The sequence below is a fragment of the Spermophilus citellus genome (assembly GCF_964194105.1).
Source record: "Spermophilus citellus genome assembly, chromosome: 1".
Lineage (NCBI taxonomy): Eukaryota > Metazoa > Chordata > Mammalia > Rodentia > Sciuridae > Spermophilus > Spermophilus citellus.
Window position 1 is genome coordinate 123,347,624 of NC_138182.1, and position 22,201 is coordinate 123,369,824.

A 22,201-nucleotide genomic window follows, 5' to 3' on the forward strand; every position below is an offset into this window, starting at 1 on the left:
CTGCAGACTGCGTTCCCTGACCAAGGGCGCAGGCTCTATGAACACATCTCTGCTGCCACCACCCAGGGCACTGGGATCCTAGGTATAAAAGAGGGCCCAAGCTCAGGCCCAGGAGGCAAAGGGGCTGATGCTCAGATTTCCCCTGGGATGAGAGAGGGAAGGGGAGGCGACCCGAAGCACTCCTGAGCAAACCATCCACTTCACTCACAGGATGCCTCTGTTCAACTGAAGACCCAAGGCCTCTGGGGAAGGCCCTCCTGGGGGCAGAGGCCTTGCTATGAGCTGCCAAGGTCCTAGCACACTCAGATGGCTCTGCTCCTGCCCTTACTGTCACAGCTAAGCCTGGAGAATGGCTTTCCTCTCCTCCCAAGGACTACCCACAACCCCCATGGACCTCCTTGTAGCAACACTCACCTTCTCATTGAGCAGGATAAGCCCCAGGAGAGGCCTGGATACCGACCACTGGTTCCGACAGTCTTCAAAGACAATGGTGTTCATGAGGACAGACATCATCTACAAGACAGAGTCCCACAGAGATTGGCCCAGAGCCCCCCTGAACCCCAGGCCTTTAATGAACTCCATCTTGCTAGAGCCAGGAGGCTCTTCCTGGCCAGACAGCTTTGACTCCAGGTGCCTAGGAGGCTGCCTGTAGGAACTCTTGGCAAAACCCCTGCCTGTGAGCAAGTCTCCACCACCAAAAGCTTACTGAGGGTCTTCTGGGAGGGCAGAAATCAGGCCACGGAGCCAAGAGGGTCAGTCTCTGCTTCTCAACCCTGATACACAGGCCTAACTCACCTCTCATTTCACCTAACAGGTCATGTTATGGAGAGGTGATGTTTTTCCATAGCCCCTCTCGGGGACAGAAGAATGGGACACATTCCATCTGACCTTGGAATGTCATGTTTCCTGCTGGCTCAGCCTGCTAACGCTTCTTAACCCTTCTTCCTTTGGGGTTCTCCACTCTCCATTTTCTCCTACACACACACACACACACACACACACACACATCCTTTCTCTTCTAAGCAAAGTCTGAGAGACACATGGGAGGTGGAGAGAAGAATGGTGTCTCCACAACCCCTGCACCCAAGGGGGTGACCCTCATGGGGAAGGCTGCCCAGATAGACAACAGGAATTGTTGCCTCTGTCCTTGAGAAGTCAGGGGCCTCCAGGGTGGAGGCAGCCTTTAAGGAGGTCATCAACAATGTGTCTAAGCAGAGAAAGAAGTAGAAAGCAGGAGTGCTGGACTGAGCACAATGGCTTCTGTGATGGCGAGGGATTCGTGTGCCGGGAAGAGGAGAGGCAAGCAGAAGTGAGACCCGGGGTCAGGCTGGAAGACTATGTAGAGGAGCTGAACTTCACCCAGATCTGTGGGTAAGAGAGGTCCCCCTGCAGAGGAGCCCGGGGAGGCTGCTGGGATAGTCCGGGCATCACGTAGAGCTGACCACAGTCCTTGCTTCTCCAGCTCTGTCTCCCCTGGGCCCTTCTGCTCCCACAGCTCTAGATCTCTTTTTCCTAAAGGGGTAGGGAAAGTGGCAATTAGGTGGCAAGGCAACCACATCTGGGCTTTGGTGACTTGGCTTCCTTTGAAACACTGGCTTCTGACTTCTGGAACTTTCTGCAATTCGATCTTCTCTGTGATCTTGTGTCTCAGCATTGTTAACTCTGAAGAGGGAAGCAGTGATCCAGCACAAGGAGGCTGAGGATCAAGAGGCAGTTGGGATAAGATGTAACACGAGGAGTGAGCAGCACTGTCCATAGCCCAGGAGTGTCTCTGAAGCCCTCGGTAGCGCCAGCCACAACACACCACCACTGTCGTTAGGCGGGCTGCACGTGCCGCTGCCACTCCAGACTGCTGTGTGTCCAGTCTCCTGGAGAGAGGCTGGGGCCTGAGCCCGTACACCCTTCAGGATTTGCAGATGCCACGTTTCCGTGCACAGCTAACAACCACCCAGTCACAGAACCACAAATTAAATTGACAAGCAAAACTAACAGATCCGTGGAGACAGTCTAAAATATTATGGGCTTCACAATCTGAAGGCAGAATAGATATTTTAATGGAGAAGATTAAAGTTGGAGGCACCAAATTCCTCCAGTAACTGACAAAGCATCCTGAAGCGATGTGCCAATTACTTTATATGGGCCTCCCGTGGATTCATTTGTCTGAATGCATGTATTTATGTCTGTAATAAGTAAGGGGATGTTTGAATAAAATACTTTTCTAAAAATAAAGTTGGCTAAAATGGATGATTTTTTTCCCTTTTACTTTTCTGGAAATATGTAAAGTAGCAAGCAATCTACGTGAATGGCATTGACATGGCAGCCCTTTCCAGAATTATTTTTCTAATAATTCTCAAGTCAAGTTATGGGGGAAAACTCCTTTGGAATCTGGGTTCTCTGATTTCCCCCCACATGGAAGAACTCTGCATGTGGAAGGGCCCTCTGAGGTGCTGTGCAGTCCCCATGGGAGGCCTCTGTGGCTAAGGACATGACAGAGGGGACACGGAATGGAGAGCTCTCTGGGCAACTCCGCACCTGCCCACCCCACCCCAGGCCTCTCAATCTCAAGCACAGGAAGGGCCATGAGAGCTGGAGTGACATCTCCCAACTTCTGCAGGTATGGCTGGCATGGTGGGATGGCCACTTCAGGTCTGCCCAGCCCTGGCAACGTTTCCTGGGGCCTCCGTCCAAACTGCACGCCTTACCCGCTGCTGTTATCCTAGGCAGCAGCTTGGCTAAAGCGTGGGCACCAGTGAGGGAAGGGGAGCTGTGTGGCTTGGTCTGCTCAAGAAAACCACTCTGCGCACACCTGGGGAGCCTCTTTATCCTCCTCCTTTGTCCTCAGGGGCTCTGGCAGGAGTCTGCAGGAAACTTCTCCATGAACAGAGACCAACATGATGTGGCATGCACGGCTTTGCATCAGTCAGAATTCAGCCCAAGTATGGCTCTGCCATGTTGCATGTGACAAGTGGCATTGGGAGAGTTTCTGAGTTTTTATATCCTTACATATAAAACAAGGACTCTGACAACATCTTTGAAGGCTGCTCTGAGCACTGACTTCCTTTCTATCTAGTCAGCATTTTTCAATGAGCCTGTCACAGAGTAGGCATTCTACATGACGCTCCCTTACTACAACTGCAGCTACCCCTCCGGCGTCGTCCACTGGGATCTGTGGCTCCTGTCTTGGTTAGGGGTAGATCCATGGGATTTCAGCCTCCTCACAATGAGCCAGCCTCACTGTGAACTGCAGGCAGCAGTCTAGAAAGCATCCCTATTTGCCTATGTAACAGTGTGGATTCTGAATGACAGTGACTCTCTTCTTTAAACCTGTAATCATCTACAAAGCAATGTTCTGTATACACCTGCTCCACCCTCAACTCCTCTCTGGCTCGACCCTAGTGAGCCAGAAGGTAGGGGCAAAAGCCACTGGGTGGACTTCCCTGCCCAAACCCATCAGGCCACACTTTGTCCACAGCAAGAATGACGAAATGTTCTCCCTTCCAATGCGTCCTGCTCCCTCTCCTGCCGAGACAGAATAAGCGAAGCTGTGCTTTGAACAAGCTGTGAAGTTGGCTTTACTGCCACAGCATGTACTTTCCTCAGGAAGGCGAGGCTCATGGGGCCTAGGGAAGGATGGCTGCGGAGAAGTGAGCAGAGGCAGGGGGAGCAGAAGAGAACAGAGAAGGTGGCCTCGAGCACATGCTGGGGGATGGCTGCCCAGGGGCAGAGACCAGTGGATGGGACACCAGGACTTTCTCACCGTGTCCCTAGTGCCTAATCTGGCATCTGGCACACATCAGAGGCTTAAGAATAGCTAGCTACTAAATGAAATGGTGAATACATAAAGGGACAAATGAAAGACTGAGAAAGGACGAACGACTTATCAAGCTAAGGCATGAACAGCTAAAGAGCCGGCCTGGGCACTGTGGAAGATGGAGACGCTCTGGCCTCCATCTGGGACTGGAACTGGAAACGGTGAAATGTCTGAACAGGTAAGCTGCTCATTTCCGAGACTAGTGCTTTGTGTGCAGAGCCTGAAAACTCTTCTGAGCCATGTCGTCCCTAGAGCAAGCAGCTCCCAGGGTGAGAGTTTCTGTTGGGGCTTTCAGGTCACCAAGGCCAAAAGCTGAGTACGGCCACCTTCTCTAAGGACAAGAACTTCCGTAAGAGTCAGCTGTGCCTGAAGAGTTTTTGACCCTCTACTGATCATGAAAGCTGTCATCTGTGGAGTCTGAGCACTGACTTCCTTTCTATCTAGTCAGGATTTGTGGGGTGTTGGGCGCTGTTGCTAGTCCTTCACTCACCCTGGGAAGGAAGCACCATCTCCCCCTTCACAGACAAGGGTCCGAAGGCTCCTGCAGGAGTAGCTTGCTCAAGCAGCTGCAGCTACCAGAATGTGGGTCCCTCACACTTGTCCACTGCCTGCTACCTCAGTGGTGAGACCAGTTGTGATGGAGGCCCACCGTATCTGGGGGTAATGATGGTGTGGGATGAAGGCTCCCTCCTGGACACGGTTACTCTTCCACTTTCACGGACATGTGGCCAGGTGGACCTCCTCTACACAGCCACTGTGCCACCTGCCAATGAGCCAGGCAGCCGCTGCAATTCCTGCGATTAGAATCCAGGGCCATGGCTGCTGGAGAGCTCTCAGCAGACCTTCCTGCCTCCCACCTAAAGCTGTTACAAATTTGGTTAACATATTTTCAGACTCTCCAGGTGAAGAGCAGCAGACTTAAATTAATAGACTGTCTCTGGAAAATGGTTCATTGAACATCTTTATAAAAATAATGATTTCCCTCCCACCAATGGTACCACATACGCAGCAATTCACCACCACAGAAAACATCGGTAAGTTAAGCTAATTTTTTCTGAGCTATATACACTCCCTATAAAGTGAACACTGCCCATTATTAATTTCAAGCTGAATAATGTGACTAAATATATTCCGTAAAGTTGGAAAAAATAGGTGAGACAATCACAACTCCTCTTTTCTGCTTTCCATCTGTACCATACAGACAACACTGAGCCTGAAGGGCCGATGTCAACACGGTCCTACAGGGGATGAGTCTCAGTATGCGACGGACGCTCCAGCTCTCCCCACCCCTGCCCAGACTCAGTGCTTAGAGCTGCTTCATGTTTTGTTGTATTAAAAATTTCTTGCCTGTTGATCAGAGAAATGGAAAATGGGACTGGAAAATGGCCAGAGTAATCTGCTTTGTCCAAAGGGCGGAGAAAGAGGCTCTGGTTTAGGTAGAGGAAAGACAGACCAAAGAAAAGATGAAAGATCAAATTAAAAGCCTTCTGTGGCTAGACCTTGGTGAGTGGGAGGCAGAATGGACAGGAGGACCATGGCCATGCCAGGGGAGGTATGCGCTGCAGATGAGGCCCTTCCATCTGAAATCCCGTGCAGTGATCATATTCTGTGCCTCTGCCCAAGAGAGACTGTCCTTGCTTTTGAGGCAATGAAGTGGTGGGTTTAAGCGCAGCCAATAAGAAGGGAATCAACTCTCCGAGCTGCTTCTGTCTCAGGAATCCTCTGACCCCCTTGGAGGCCAGTGACGGTGGCTCTGACAGCAGTGCCACACAACACAGTGTCCTGGGTGGTGCAGCAGGACCTGGAGAGGCAGAGGACTGCCCCCATCTCCACAGCACTTTCCCTAGAGCTCTATGCTGGGGTTGGAGGTTGGGGACTGGGTGAGTCTGATGCCACCGTAGAGGAGAAGCTCCCAGGTCCAATGCTGCAGAAGTCAGGAAGTTTCTGTCATTACCAAGCTGCTCCCGAGGCCTTGTGCACAGCTGATATTGAAATGTGATCCCGCTCAAATTAGATACCAGTCATCTTTGGGGAAAAGGAATCAATTGTTCTCTTTGTCTGCTGTCTACCTGGGTGATGTTAGTGGAATGCTATGAAGAATGAATGTTATGGACAAATACCACATATTTAGTTATGTTTTCCTGCCTGGATTAACTAGGCTCCACCATCTAAGTTACATCAGATTTTAAAATATCGGTACATATTAAGCACGTTCCCACATGTTCACAGTGTCTGCGCAGCCTCCGAGTAGAAGTATTTAGCATTTTAAATGAAAAAGAAATAAAAGATGAGGTGAGCCTCTCTTTTTAAAGAAACATGGCTGCTGTCAGTCCATCCTCCTCTCCCCTGGAATCACTTGGGGGCCCTGCCTGCATGGCGCTGCCCAGTGTCAGCTTGGCTCTAATGTGAGAATCGAGGGCTGCTCCCTCCCAGGTGCCCTGGCCTGGTATGCAGGGGCCTGGGCCTGCCTGTGTCCATGTCTGCACCAGCTACACCCTGCCACCTCCTCCTTCCTCTGAGTGATAAATTGCCCCTTCCACTCAATATAAAATCTAAGGGAAAACACAACCCAGTTTTGCTGTTCTTTCAGTTTTCTCCATTACCAACTTTACCCCTAGTTCTCAAAACATTCATTTTAATCATGGTTTATTGAGGAAAGAATTACCTGCCAGTCTCTCAGCTTGTAAGAAAGAAGATAAAGTCAGAATGGAACTTCAGGATTAATTAATTGAGAGGACTCTGTGTAACGTGCCTATTCTGAATGTTACAGCACATCACAATGAAAACAGTTTTATTTTCTAGGGGTGAGATAAATTATAATAAATAATTCATTTCAGTGGCAGAGATGTACTGCAGAGCAGAGCAACAAAACTGACTGCACCACACTGTGAGCTTCGTTCTTGAATCTTCATTATCCATTTGAAACTTTTTACGAGTGGTAAATCATATTTCAAGTGGCTGCAGATCTCATAAAGCAGCTTGCTGCATTAAAATAAACCAGAAAACCTGGGACTGGAAGGCTACAGGGTTTGCCACTCAGCACTCTTTGGGAAACTCTTTCTCACTCCTAGTTTGCCAACATCAAACAGAACACTTTTCATTTTGATGTCAAAATTAAGCATGATTTGTCCAAAATGCCCTCCAAATTTCCTTTGGGTAGGAATGTTGACGAAACCTCTATGTTGTGGAATAGCTTTCTACTCCAAGACTGTTTTCCCCTAATTTTTATTCAAGTGATGCTGTGCTGCCTGAACGACAGAGCAGATGTGTGCAAGCTTGAGAGAGACCAGCACAAGTACCAGTGCTATGTCTAAAAGGATCAGTCTGTGCACAGAAGAGGTGACAGTTGAGTCTTAAAAAGGTACACAAAAACCAGGTGTGGTGGTGCATGCCTATTCTCCTAGAGACTTGGGAGACTGAGGCAGGAGGATCACAAGTTTGAGGCCAGCCTCAACAACTTAGGGGGACCCTATCTTAAAGTAAGAATGATAATAAAAGGGTTGGGGATAGATACAGCTTAGTGTTAGAGAACCCCTGGGTTTAATCTCCAGTCCAAAAAAACCAAACCAAAACCAAACCAAACAAACAAAAACACCCCAAGGCATACAGCCTTACACAGGAAGGAGGATATATTAGGAAGAGGAAGTAAAATGAGAAAAGGCCCAGGAGACCCAGACATGTTTAAGGAATGAATAACCCCCAAACAGGAGGCTTTGGAGCAGCAGAGAATAGAGTGAAGGGTGAAGGGAGAAGACTGGGCAGGTCCAGGCTATGAACGGGCTTGTATGCCATGGGTCTGAGAAGGACACCCAGAGCAGCAGCCTTCAAAGGATTTTTAAGGGTCAGGTGGGATGATGAGGTCCGCCATTTAGAAAATGAGGCATTGATGAGAATGTGATTCCAGGTCAGCCCTGGAGCCCGCCAGATACCACAGCCACAGTTCAGTGGGCAAGGGATGAGGACTGGCCGGATCCTTGAGGATACACCCTGTCCTCCCCTCAGTGAATTCCTTCTAAGACATACAATGACACTGCAGCTGCAGACAGATCTGGAATGTCAAGAGTGAAAGGAGGGCCTCAGAAATGCCACCCACAGTGGAGGGTCCCATTGCTCAGTGGTCCAACAGGCAATAGGTCAACTGTGGGATCACCTGGCAAAGGAAGGGAGCTCAGGGCACGTGCGCAGACCCTGACAGCACTGGCCACGCCCACAGACACTTAATGATGGGGAAGCTCGGATGCGGCCATCCACGTCGAGGCTGCAGTGGCCAACATCCAGGAGTCCCATCCACCCCAGACCACATGCAGGCGGGCCCCTCCTGCACAAAGACACCATCCCCAGGGAGGAGGGTCCAGGCCTCACTGCTTCTGTCACATCATTTCCCCTGACTTCCTGAAGGGACGTGGGTAAATGGACCTAAAAATATTCATCAGCCACCAGTGGAGGATTCTTTTACTTATATTCAAAATGTTTTTGTGGAGAGAAAAGAAGTATTTTTGTCGACAATTCATTGGGCCCCTCAAAAGCATTTTCCATTAAAGTGTTTACATTTAAACCACAGGGGAGGGCACGTTGCCATCCAGGCTGGAGTTTGTCTAAATGGCCACAAAAGTGCTGGCCAAGAGGCTGGGAAGATGATTCAAAGAAGCTACTTAGACGTGGAAGTTCTTTTCCCTTAATAAATATGTTTGGGGCCCAAGGAACGAAGCAGACCGAGAGAGCAGGAGTAGATCCTTGCTCCTGCAGGTTTTCAGACACACACTGTGTGCTTTAGCCAGGCTCCGTGTCAGACCCTGGTGATATACAGGTGATGGGGCCTCAGTGCCATCCCTGGGAGCCACAGTACAGAAACAATGACAGGACAGTGTCATAAGTTCCATAAGCAGAGGCCAGCACAGGAGGCCCCGAGGCCAGAGGGGCAGGGACAGGCAGGGAAGGCTTTGCAGAGATCTGCTGTGGAGAACAGGCGAAGTCTGACTGGTGGTCAGGTGGAAGCAGGGCAGGTGAGTGAAAGGTCTGGCAATAGACTGGGAAGGCTGAGCAGCCCTGTGCCCTGGAGAGGGTGTGGGAGCGCTGCTGGGAGCCAAGGTCACTGAGCTGGGCGGCTGGCCCCTGTGCTAGAGAACCAGGTTTTATCCTGCATGAAGTGAGGTCACGGAACTGTGCCAGTTTTTCTGGCAGTGAGGCAGTGCTGGGCTGCGGTCTGACCGTCCCTGAGGTCTAGGCCATCTGAGTTCTCCCCAGAAGCAGCACATCATGTGCCTGGCTCCTGCTCCTACCGTGCTGGCCCTGTGGCCCATACCTTGAGGAATTACACCGCCACTGTTCCCATAGCCTACAGCACAGCTTCAGTGTCCCCCGTCAGCAATGGTTCTCCTTGTCAGGAAGCTTTTTATTGATGTTCAGCCTCTGCTTTCCCTTTCTTAATATTCTCCCATTATGCCAATATGCCACCGTGCCATGCTAAGTAATTCCCTTTCCTCCTTGGCATGTACATCTTCCAAGTATTTATAGACTTATCCAGTGCACCATTTAGTTGTCACTTAGGCAAGCTATACATATTTAGCTTCTTTAATCTGGCCCCATAAGCCAGCCCTTCCATTCTCCTAAATCACTTGAGGTACTTTCCTCCAGATGCCTGTCAATTTGTTTCCGGCCTCTGTCTAATGCACGGGCTGAGGAAATGACAGGGTGCACAGGGGGAGGGGCGGGCTCCCTCTTGGGATGAGTCCTTCAGTTACTTAGGTGGGACTTTTCTAGTTGCCACACTGGGCTGGGCCTCTGGGGACTATGAATCTCTTGTTATCCAAAAGGTCACCTCCCCTGTGCACAGCTCAAGTCCGCCCTATCAACTGCCAGCTCCTCTAAGGTGTCAGGTGCACACTCGCGACACGCACCACAGAGCACCTGTCTGTGCCGGGAACGCTCCCTTTACCCCTTCTTTCCCCCCACTTTTCATTTCTCAGGCTTATTCACCGCTCAAAGAATCACTGCCCTCCTACCCTGTGTCCAGCCCCACTGGGACAGAGGGGAACAGAAGGTGGCCCTGGCCTCAGGGAGCTGGCGGAGCCTGGGTAGACACTGCCCTCTCCCTGCCACCCACCAGCTCGCTTCCTTGCAGACTGCAGGGTCGCAGAGAAAGCATCCCAAAAGCACTTATCTCTAATGGATGCTCTCGGTGCCCTGAGTGCACTTCTCTGTTCCATCTAAAGTGAGATGCCACGCTAAGTGTGGCATCCACAGAGCTCTGGCTAGGCCCTCCTTCCTGGTGGCTTGCCTTGGGGCCCAAGAGATTCTTCTCCAGGCACTTTCCATCCTTGGTAGTTTACTGGATGCTGTCCCTTCACAGGACCTTCATCAAGTATGCATGGACCAGAATGTTTTCCTCCTCCACGGTACCACTCCCTGTCGGCCCAGGGAGCGACGGACAGGGGAGAGAGCACACAGGGAGGCTCAATCACAGTCCTGGGGAATCTGGGCAGTAGCCCACAGCAGCAGACAGCTCAGCCGTCCGACTGGGCCAGTTCCATGGAGCCCATGGACTCCACGACAGCCATGGTAAGCTTCAAAGAGGTGAAGTAATGAGTCCAAGGACACAGTCAGAAGTGGCCTGACTGGAATTCAGTCTGCATGCTAGATGCAGAACCCATCTGCTCTGACCACTGTGAAACCAAGCTCTTGACACACACAGAGTATTTCCATTAAAACCTTTGGAGAGGGCTGAGGATGTGGCTCAAGCAGTAGCGTGCTCGCCTGGCATGCGTGCGGCCTGGGTTCGATCCTCAGCACCACATACAAAAACAAAAACAAAAACAAAAACCAAAGATGTTGTGTCTGATGAAAACTAAACAAACAAACAAACAAACAAACAAAACCCTTGGGGGAGGACTGAACTTCAGCAGTCTGAGAGCACTCAGTTGCTCTTCTCCTCAGCATGACACACACACAGAACAAACAAGCAAGAGTTCTGGGGTGCAAAGCGCGAGGCAGCTTAACTCATGAGAGGTTCAGAGAACCGAGTTCTACCCTGTTCTTCACATCAGATCACACCAAAGAGGCCCTTCTTGCACACCCCTAACCCACAGCCCCTCTGTGGTGACTGCACGCTTAACTTTCTAAGAGCTGAGAAAGAAATGAATGTGAAGGTCAGATTCTCATCTCCGGCATAAAAATATACTTTGGGAATCACATGATTTGCTCTGCAGGTTATCTGAAAAACCAGTCATAACTGCAAAATGAACAAACTATGCCATCATGAAACCAATCCTCACATTATACTGTGCCCTTCCTTCAAAACCTCAAGGGCTTCTCTTAGCATTCACAATGCCAGTAAGAGATATGAAGGCAGGAGAAATCTTGCCATTTACTGTCCTGCTGTCTCCCTTGGTGGGGTGAAGGGGTAGGAAAAAATGCCAGGAAGCAGGGGTAGGGTGGCCTAGGGAGCTTGGTGTGGTGAATACTGTGAGCCTAGAGACAGAGTCCTCGGTGATAATGTCAATGAGTCTGCTTTTTGTCACTGTGAGGAGATACCCAAGGCAAGCCATGTGTGGAGAAAACAGGTTTCATTTAGCTTACAGTTTTGGGTATCTGGTGGGTGACATTATTATGGCGGGAATGCACGCAGAGGAAGGAGCACACTTGAGTCAGAAGCAGGCAGCAGGGGAACCAGGCCTGCTCCTTTGTAACAATCTCTGCAAACTGCATCTTGCCCCCAGCAGCCACAGAAGCTCCACTAGGTCCCACCTCCCAACATCCACCCTGGGGACCTTTGTGGAGACACAGACCACAGCCCTAGGCACCACTCTTAGTGGCCGTTGAGACTTTGGGCAAGTTATTTCCCCCTTGAGCCTGCATAGTGCTCCCATGCACTCAGGGCCGATGAACCTAGAGTCTCGAGTTCAGAAACCCCATGTTGACCTTATCTGTCCACCAGGCTGCTAGAGATCTGGAAGAGGTATTAGACACGAAGACCTCCTGTGAATGGGAAGAATCACCAGGTTTACCTCCTTCTTGCACGCCAGACATATGCAGAAGGACTAAGTGAGACAAAAGTCACTCTGGGGTCAAGACTGGAGCCACTCTGCACACACCCCAGGCCATGGTGTGAACAGAGAATGCTTGTCACAGAAAAAAACCTCAGCAAAGGCTGGACACGTGGGTGGGGCCACAGCAGCAGCCATGACTTTCAAAGTCAAGTCATCTTGTGAAGAAGTCTAGGGCTGCGACTCTTCTGGAGGGACACTTTTCACATATAGGTACAAAAGTGGGCATTTTCCTTTCGAGAAAAAGAAAAAAAGGTAAAGTAAAAAAGAAAAGGTGCCTGCTCAGGCCTGCTTCTCACTTCACAAGTGAAGGCTCGTTTTACGTGTGACTGAGCGACTCTCTCTCCCTGGCTCACTCTGTTCACGCTCCCTTGAGCATCTACACTGTGAGCAGGAGACATCTCCAAGCCCTGGGTTTTGATATCAGGGTGGCCTCTGAACCCACGGCCAGGAATGCCTCTCAAGGGCTCAGAAGTGCAGCTGTGGCGGCTGCAGTCGTTCTAGTCTCTCCCCTGGGCTGTCCTCTCAGCACGGTGATTCTTTCTTCTCCCCTTGCAGACCAGCTGCCTCTGAGTGTATGGTAGGGAACGGCTGCCCCATTGCTCATGAGTTCTCAACCGAAGTGAGGACCATGGGATGATGAGCACCTAAGTGCCAGCTGCTAAATCTCGGGAGAAAGGACGGAGGATGTGGCTCAGTGGTGGAGAGCTTGTCTAGCATGTGTGAGGCCCTGGGCTCCGTCCCTGGCACCAAAGGGAGGGAGGAATCATTGACGAAGGGCTCTGCTCAGGGCTTGGTCAAGTCTTGCTCCTCAGAGAAAGGAACTCGAGGCTCAGTGAGGGATCTGTGAATCACGCTTCCTCCTGCCACTCTCCCACCCCAAGCAGCCCTACTCCCACGCCATCTAGTAGAATGGCACAGAGGGGACATAAAACCCAGGTTCTGCTGCTTATTGGCTGTATGTGCTGAGGGAGTTACCTGACTTCTCAGAGCCTTAATTATAATATTTCGATTATAAAATAGACAAAAATACCTCACAAAGTCGAGAACCTTGACTACAAATGTGCGCATGCACCCGGCACCCAGCACCCAGCACCGCGGAGCTGGCTCACGTAGTACTCTCCTTCCTTCTTCACATCGGGCGCCACCACCTTCTTCCTTCTGTGCTGCCTTTCGGGTCCAGGAACAAAGGCTGCGCAGGGTGGCGTGAAGTCTTGATCTTGAGGAAGGCGCCAAGAGGGCTGCCTGCTTTCCCGGGGCGGCTCCTAACCTGATCTGTGGGACACCCCGACTGGGGAGTCCGGGTGAGATGGGTGGGAGGCAGGACATGATCCTGTCCTATACCTCCTTCTCAGGGTAGAAAGACTGCACCTGGGTCAAAACCTGGGGGTGCAACTGAAACTCCAGATGACCTGTTTGTGGATTTTGGATAAATGTCGCTGCCAGTGCCACAGCAGCACAAAAGTGCAGATGTCCTCTCTAGTACTTTCTTTCTCTGAGAAACAAACACCACCACGACGACGACAAAAAACATCAGAACTCACTGTCCCCGCATGTCGGCAGGCAGACAGAAGTCTCCCTTCCAAACAGCCTGCTGAACCTTTGCAGAGGTGGTGTCAGAATTTCATCATGGAAAATTCCTAGAGCAATGTTTCGGGTGCAGAAGTTTTTAAAAAGGACACATCTACTGGACTCCTTTTAGTCTTGCTTTACAATGACAACCACTTATGCCAGCCATTGTTGGTGAAGAGCGGAGAATCATTCTGCTTGCTGTGGCCACACGGGTGACAGGCTCTGAGAGCCCTGCCTTTCCCGCTTAGGAAACACTCTCTACCTGCTCTGCACGTGTGTGAGGAGAAGGCAGGGCCATTGTTCCCTTTTTACAACTCCTTGGCTATTCTGAGAACATTTGCTCTAGACTAACAGCAAACTGACTGTGCTAAACTGTAGATAAAAGAACGATGACAGATTGCAGTCACTTTAATTCATAAAGAAAACATTTGGAGCCCCTGGGAACACCAAATCTAGCCACTGGCACCCAGTGATTTCATGCCAAGTCCAAACTCCGTCATATTTTTCAGTTTAAAGACAAAGGCTAATGGATATGTGACTTATTTATTCCAAATTCTACTTTATGAGGAGCTGTTTTTTTAAGTGCATTGGAAAACATTATAATTCCCCTATTCTATAAACAAATATAATTGTAAAATGACATCATTCTGTTTTCATTTAATTACCCCTGAAATGCTTTCTATTTAATATTCATTACTCAAAAGCTAATTTAAAAGAGAAAGAGATGCGACTTCTTCAAAAAGATGTACTGTCATTCACAGCAATAGTTATCTAATATACAGAAGTTAATAAAGCAGATTAATCTACAAGTCCCTTTAAGCCATTCTTGAGTTTTGAACAACTGCCTCTTTGACCTTTCACCTTCATGCTGTGCACCAGTAGCAGGTGCCAGCTGTACAGAAATTATGGCTGCCGCGTTTGGACGCAAAATCTTTTCTTACTTTGCTTCTGACCAGCAGCTGACCCTGTAGGAGTGATTGTTTCTGGTGGCGGCCTAAAGGCTACATAAACCAGTAGCAGATCAACAAAAGGCTACATACACCAGCTGCCTTGCCTAAGGGTACCATCCTGGGCTGACACCTCCACTCCTTCTCCAGCGTCCCAAATTGCTCCTTGTTTGTTTCTAAACATGCATTTCATCCTTGTTGTGTGAGGGGCAAGGGTAGGAGAAAACCCCCCAAAACAACAACAAAAAACCCCTCCCTTCCCTCGAACTTGACTTTTGAGTATTCCATGTCAAACTGTGCCATTATAATGCTAATCTAGGCCTGATTTAGCAACTTTAATAAGAGGCTAAACCCTCTTGTAATTAGATAATAAAATTTTATTATGTATTTTAATATTAAAAGTCTTAAAATCAAACTCTTCAAATCATACAGTGGTACAAAAACTAAAGTACTTAAATATCATGGCCCCAGAAAATGGAAACCTGAAAAAGCACATTGCGGCTAATTTCTTATCTTAGAAATGTAAACATGGAATTCCTATGTGGTGCAGTGAAAGCTCCACACTCTTAATTATGTGCAGGGAAGAATGAATCTATTCAAGTATGAAGCACACTGTACCATTTCCAGCAACAGCCTGAGATGGCTTTGACAGTTATTTCTTGGATACAAATTACACAAGTATAAAAACAATCCCCATAATGATTAAATGCAGTTATGTACATAAGAGAATACCAGTGCAAATGGTAACATATTTAAATGGTTTTCCTTCATTAAAAAAATTATATATGATATTAAACCATCAATCACTGCTGAGGCACAGGAGTTTAAATGTATTGTCACTGGCTGAAATAAATGACTTGGAGACTGGATTCTGGCTCACTCAATATGGTGTCTCTGCTGTTGCCTAGCCACCCAACTCTCTGCTGGCTTGGGCTACATCTGGTGGATCCTACCCCTTTCAATTAATAAGGCTAGTCATGCTACCAATGGATTACATCCTTACACTGTGCTTAGAGGTAGGAAAACACATGTCCTAGCGGGATGGGAGGGCCCTCTCTGTTCTGTCAACAATTTGGAAGAAACCTGAAGTACTTTTTTCATTCTTCATGTTACAATAAAATTTTCTTGTGGAATTTCCTCAGGGCTATCCTATAGTGTATTATGACATAATCTTACCTTAGAAACACCATTTGGCTTACTATGCTGCAGCAGTCCAAGAACATGTGAGATCAGACAGCTAAAATTGTACTTCTGAACATTCTTTTTGGGGGGTTTGCTTTGCAGACATTCACTGATGAGGCTCTGCTGGGGCTGATACAAGTATCAAGATGAAGGTGATTTATTTTAGGAAAAAAAAAAAGAAAAAAAAAACTACTCTAAAATGTATCACTCTGGCTATGACATTAATTTGATGATTCATAAATCAAGAACAGGTTTCTATTTAACTGTTTTTTTTTGTTTAAAAATACTATTTTATTACAGTTGAAATAGTCATCCAATAAATAGTTCTATAATAAAAATGAAATCAAGATGGCAAAGGTGTGTTTAATAACAAAGGATCTGGAGTAGAATCATCCTTCTAAAGATGTACAGACAATTCTATAATATCACAGTTAAAATGCCATTTTAGTTTTAAAAAACTAGTGTTTTTCTATTTTTAAAATTAACCATTAATTTTCTTAACTTGTCTTTCTTTGGTGATGATAGACACAAATTTTTCATTCTTAGGGGTTTATTCCCTTTTGGGATTTTATTGCTGATTGTTACCTATATACTCCCTCTTTAAGTTTCAGTAATATAGCAAAAGCAAAAAAAAAAAAAGTTAAAAAAGTCAGTGAAACCAAAATAACCACAATATTTTTAAATATTTGCTTGAAAAATTATCAAGTCAGCTGGAGACGGTTACTGCACATGTGCTACGCAAGACGCCCTGAGAACGCCGTGCAAGGGGCGTGCCCTGGGAGGCCGCAGTTCTTGAGATTCCTCAGCACCCAGCACAGAAATGGCAGATGGACACCTAGACATACAGGGATGGCCTGCCAACTCTTTTTTTTTTTTTTTTTAAACTTCAATTCTTTTTGTAGTTGTAGATGGACAACAAAATGCTTTTACTTTATTTGTTTATGTGGTGCTGAGGATCGAACCCAGGGCCTCATACAAGCTAGGCAAGTGCTCTACCGTGGAGCCCCAGCCCCTGCCAACTCTTTTTTTTTTTGCCTTGTTTTTAATTTTTAATCAGTGGCCAACATTTAAAAATCTGAATTTCGACTTCTCTTCAGGACAGAAATTTCACTCAGTCTGGGGAGAGTGGGCTTCCCTTCTTGATTAGGGACAATTAACTGGAGCTGTGTCATGGCTGCCCCTGTGGACAGGGAGAGGGCTCCTGCCATCCACCTCATTCAGGCTGACTGCTGGCCTTACAGCTGCCTTAGTGGGGCTCCAGGGGACCCAGGCGTGCTGAGGAGACCACCAGCAGAACTAATGGTAGTGGTCAGCAGGAGGCTCCTTTAAAAGGCAGATTACACCACAAAGAGGTGAAGGAATCAGCGGTGACTCAGCACCAAGCGCAGCTGGGCTGGGCACAGGTGCAAACCTCCCACCTCTATTCACAGGGCCAGTGCTGCTACCGAGGGCAGACACCTTAAGTAGACCTCAACAGCTATCTCAAGGCCTGAAAAAAGCCACCAACACTACCAGACTCTGGCCTCCTCAAGGACACACGCTCTACTAAGCTTTATGCCCTGGCTATAGATGACAGAGAGGAGCACTGTTGGCCTTGCCTTAGTGATGGTGGAAGCCACAGGGCTTTTTCTGCACCAGCTGGCAAAGTCACTTCCCTCTGCTTTGCCCGTCACTCTATGGGTCACCGCCCATCTGTTCTGTCCAGCTGCAGGACGAAGTTGGGGTATAGGATGACGATGCTAAACCACTTTACCTTAAGGACAGCCCCAGTGGGACTCATGTGGCATTCAGCCTGCCCCACCCTAAGTGCACAAAACCTACCACCCGCTGCCGGTCAGGAAACACCATGTACACTAAGGGGCAGCAGCTCTGCGGCTGGGCCAGGAGCTCCGAAGGTTGAGTTCCAGGCTGAGACTGTGTCCTCCACAGGCTCTGTGATGCTGGGACAGTTACTCAGTCTCCTCCTGCCTCGGTTCTGTACCCATGAAATGGTGATGACAAGACTGCACCTTCATAGGGACACAGTGATGAGGTCAGGTCAGGCACATGTAAAGGAGTTTCCCTGAACAGTATGCAAAGAAATGACCCAAATGTACTTCCATTCTGCCAATACTGTCTCTCCCAGAAGCACACAGTGTGTCTGGCACTATGTGTGTCCACGGTGTGTGGACAGGACCAGGATCCCAGCAGCACCGTGGAAAACAGCTCTGCCGTGAAGGGCTCCTATCTGCAGTGTCTCACGACAGGCCCGTGGCTGCCTTCAACTCTGATGGAATTGGGAACACTCTCTGTTTGGTTTTGAGATCAATCTACTGATATATTTTTGTTAATAAAGCTACAAATCAACCAGACTGAGCTAATAAATTACATGAAAGGCACACTTTTTTGTTTAAGGATCACAAGAAATAGTTTTTCATAACATTAAGACATCTGGCTAATTATTTTTTAAAGAGGGTAAGAGATGTGACCATGTTTTACCTGCTTAGATATTTTCTACTGTGAGGATCTTGCTGAAGTTCTAAGGCCAAAGTCTCAACATCAGTTAAAGATGCGACTGCACTTTCTCCTACTTAGTATTATGGAATGGCATCTTAAGTATGAAAGATGTCTCATATAGTATGTCAAAATGTTGAGCAATAACGTTTCACTCTAAACACAGAAATGAAAAAAGAGCAGATGATTTCCCTTTTGCTGTAATTCACTTTGGGATGCATGTCATGAAGAGCACTAGACAAAAGCAATTTTCATTGATTGACTGACTGATTGAGGAAAAGGGCGAATGTTCTTTCAGTTACATCCCTACTGAAGTACGATTCTTACAGCTCCTGACAGCTCTTCACAATTTGTAGTTAAACGTCGTGTTAGCAAAAATAAATAAATAAAAAATGAGAGAGACACACACACACACACACACACACACACACACACACACACGGGGGGGAGGGGGAGGGACAGAGGAAATCACAATTAGAACTTCTCTGGGTCTTTAGTACAGCTGGCTTGAGCTAAATAGATAAATAGACGAGGGCGACAAATTCAAATCTAACTACTCTAGTCCTCTGCATAAAGATATGGGTGTTAGACACTCTAATTACTAAAAATATCTTGAGTTAATTGCATAATCTAATCAGTGATACTGACAATCACATCATTCTTGTTCTACTTCAGTGGAAGCTGCTACTATTTCTAGAGCACCTAGTTTTAAATGGAATTCTGATTTTGAGATGAATTCTGCATCAGCCTCCTATTCTTATCATTTCAAATAGAATCAACCCCATCTCTGAAGTGCTCCTCTAATTCTATAAAACATGCTCATCCATTCACCGTATTTGAATGAATCTGTGTTATAACTCAGGATATAACTACATGGATGCTGATCTACTGGTTACAATGCACACACCCCAACCAGTGCTGAAACATTTCACATGACTACTACTTTACAAATTACTGTAGCAGACCAGTGTCTAACGCACCACCCATCAGTGGTGGTTAGTGACCTGATCCCTGGGACTGTTGGTCTGTTCTAGTTTATCCAACTCTTGGCATAACAGCACTGTGGGAGTCACACGCCTCTCCATGTAAACTGGACTGTCAGGTCAAAACGTGCTGATGAGGCGAGAATCCTTTCTTCCTCTTTTTTTAAAAAATATTTATTTATTTATTTATTTAAGTTTTTGGCGGACACAACATCTTTGTTTGTATGTGGTGCTGACAATCGAACCCGGGCCGCATGCATGCCAGGCGAGCGCGGTACCGCTGAGCCACAACCCCAGCCCCGAGAATCCTTTCTTGATATAGATTCACTTAATGAATCTTCAAGCAGACTAAACTTTAATGCTTGCCAAGTTAGATTGGGTTGCAAAATATGGAAGATGGCTTATCTGAAGAATATCCAGAAATGAGGTAAAGCCACAGAGCCGTTTATAATAAACACATTTGCAGGTGAGAGGCACTTAACCTGTCCTTCCCAGGCTGCAGCACGCAAACAGGAAGGCCCGTGAGGATGCTGGAACCCTCAGCAGGCCCTCCTATGTCGCGGCAGGCCAGAGGAGCTGTACCTGCTGCAGTTTGGAACTGACACTCTTCTTCCAGTTACGCTTCCAGCAAAAACAGGTCCAGGTTGGAAGAAAGCAGTTCAAAGTAGTAAATAATTGCAGTATCATTACATCAGTTTAGTTTAAAGAGCTGACAAACCCCCTCTAAACTCCAAGCACAATTAGTCATTAGGGTCTAGTTTTTCAGCACTGTTAAGCAATTTGTAACCCATTCCTTTTAATAGGGTTAGGCATTACTTAACCACACAGATGCCTTGAAAACTGAAACCTCAAGATATGAAGCAACAACCTTGTTCATTACCTTCTGTGATAGGCAAATCATCTATAAAAACAGCTTTTAATGGGCAACCGATGAATAATCAATGGCTCACTTTTCATCTGAGTGTGAGATTGAGAATAATCTAATACAAAATCCCTCCGGTAAGAGGCCGAATCTTGGGCCCCGCTGCTCTTCAGGGCTGATTTATAAGGTTTTGGAAAGCTGATGTAAACAGATGATCAATGGGACCCATCCTGCTCATAATAACCCCCAACTGGCTCACTCCCTCTTTTCCAGGTCCATCCCTCAGGCTATGCGCTCTGTCCAGCTAATTCTTCCCACTGCCCCTGCCTGCTGCTTTTACTCTGGCCATCCGTTCAGTCCAGCCGACTCACAAGTAATTTTATACGCAGCAGAGAGCGGGTGGAATTGATTTTTCACTCAGCACTCAGTTCCCATCTGAATAATTATCAATTTTACTGCCTCATAAAGGGAAGAGTCAAAATTTCAAATCAATTCAAAAGAGCTTTTGAGACGACAGAAACTGTGCATAAGAATAGAGGTCAAAGTTGTCAGTGACCTGAGGAGATGATGTCAGATATTACTATACCCAACAGTTGACATCAGAGCACTCAAGATGATACAACCTGGTGCTAATGCAAATCATATTTATGCTGACTACCAGAGACCAGTCATTAATATTTAAAATGCTATCTGAAAGCCTACATTCCAAATAAATAGAATGGATTCCACTGTTAATAAAGATATATCACTACTTAGTCGTATGCTGCAAAGTGAAGGATTACCAAGTATCATTAACACACAGAAATGGCTTAAGCCAATAGGCGAGGGTAGCCCAGGAAGACCCTTGGCTCCCAGGGTTTGAGCACTTGCTCAAAGCCTCCTGACTTTGCTCATATTTTCTACCAACTGCCTGCTGAAGTTTATGGGGCAATACTGCGATGTATGGCTGAAAGCTGGCAGGAAGACTTGGTGGTGGACCTGCTCTTTGCCACGGTAGGGCTTGCTCTGCTTTCTGGCCAGTCCACAGATATTTATCTTGTTCAGCGAGGATGCGCTCCGAGTTGGTGGTTCTCAACCTTCTCCACACAACACACGCAAGGGCTGTGACACTCCCAACCCCATCAGAGTCCCCTGCATCTGGCTGGGGATGGAGATGGCTGGTGGGAGAGAGGAGCACCAAACCTTGATGGAGAGGGCATTCCAGGGGACCCGGCAACACGATAGTCAACGGTGCGAGGAGTGAGGACCAGGCATTGGCACTCAACAGCCCTGGTTCAAGTTCCGCTCCTGCGTAACCCTGCTGCCCCTCAGTGTGTGCATTGTCAAGTGCGGTAGTAGCATCCAGATTCCAGGGCTGTTGTGAGTCTTTACGGGAAGCCCCCTGCGAGAGCCTCCCCGTCCCTGTCATCACTGTATCCTTGGAATTACCAAAACACTGGCTGGTTACTCGTCTCTGTCCTTCACGACAAGGAACTTTTGAAGGAGAGAAATCAGGTCTTCCGTGTCGGAATGGCCCCTGTCCCTTGTGTGTAGTGAGTACTCAACAGATGTGAGCTAGACATCACCCACCTGCACAAACAGCTCTGGGTGACAGCCCTCTGCTATTGCTTAAACCATGAACTATGCTCCCCTCCCCCTCCTCAGAAAAGAACTGGTTAAATGAAATGTCCCCACAGACAAAGTTTGTACAATTTCATTTCCATATCAGCAAAAACAACAGCCAGGAAGAAGCCTGTCCATGCTGTCCCATGCTATTTTTATCATTTTTTACTTACAGTGACTTGTTTGCTCACTAATGACACTGTAGCAAGACACTGTTGAAGTATTTATGTTTGCAAATCAAAGACTATTATGGATATAATTTGGCAAGAGAAAACAACAATATGAAAATATTACATTCCAAACTTAGTGGAAGAGTGTAGTGGCAGTATAGCCATAAAAAATGGCATTATTCTTTTCGAAACATGCCTGGCGTGGTGTCACTGTGAACTGCAAGACTTTTAAAGAACAGTGTTGAATCTAAACCCCATTCGCCAATTAGAAAATATAATGATATGGGTTTATCACTTACTAATTAAATGCTCCTGGGAATATTCTTTCATCTGTCTAAACTGTGACTCCTCATCTTAAATTGGGAGCAACACTAACTACAATCTGATGAGTGGCAGTGCCTAGCTGGCTGCCTGGCAAAGCCTAGGAGCCCAGCAAAGGCCAGGTGGCCTCACAAGACACACCAGAGCCCGACCAGGGCAACTACACGACACCCTCAGAGGCTCCAGAAAGAAATCGGAGATCAACACTTCTAGTTC

General features: G+C 47.5%; 1 protein-coding gene across 1 annotated transcript in view; it reads right to left on the reverse strand.

The window, feature by feature from the left end:
* The window catches only part of RANBP17 (RAN binding protein 17), a 297,306-nt gene that overhangs the window by 4,697 nt on the left and 270,408 nt on the right, over positions 1–22,201 (reverse strand). The window contains exon 26 of the mRNA XM_081277519.1: positions 415–513. Within this exon, the coding sequence (XP_081133645.1) occupies positions 415–513 (99 nt within the window). The remainder of the gene's footprint in view (positions 1–414; positions 514–22,201) is intronic.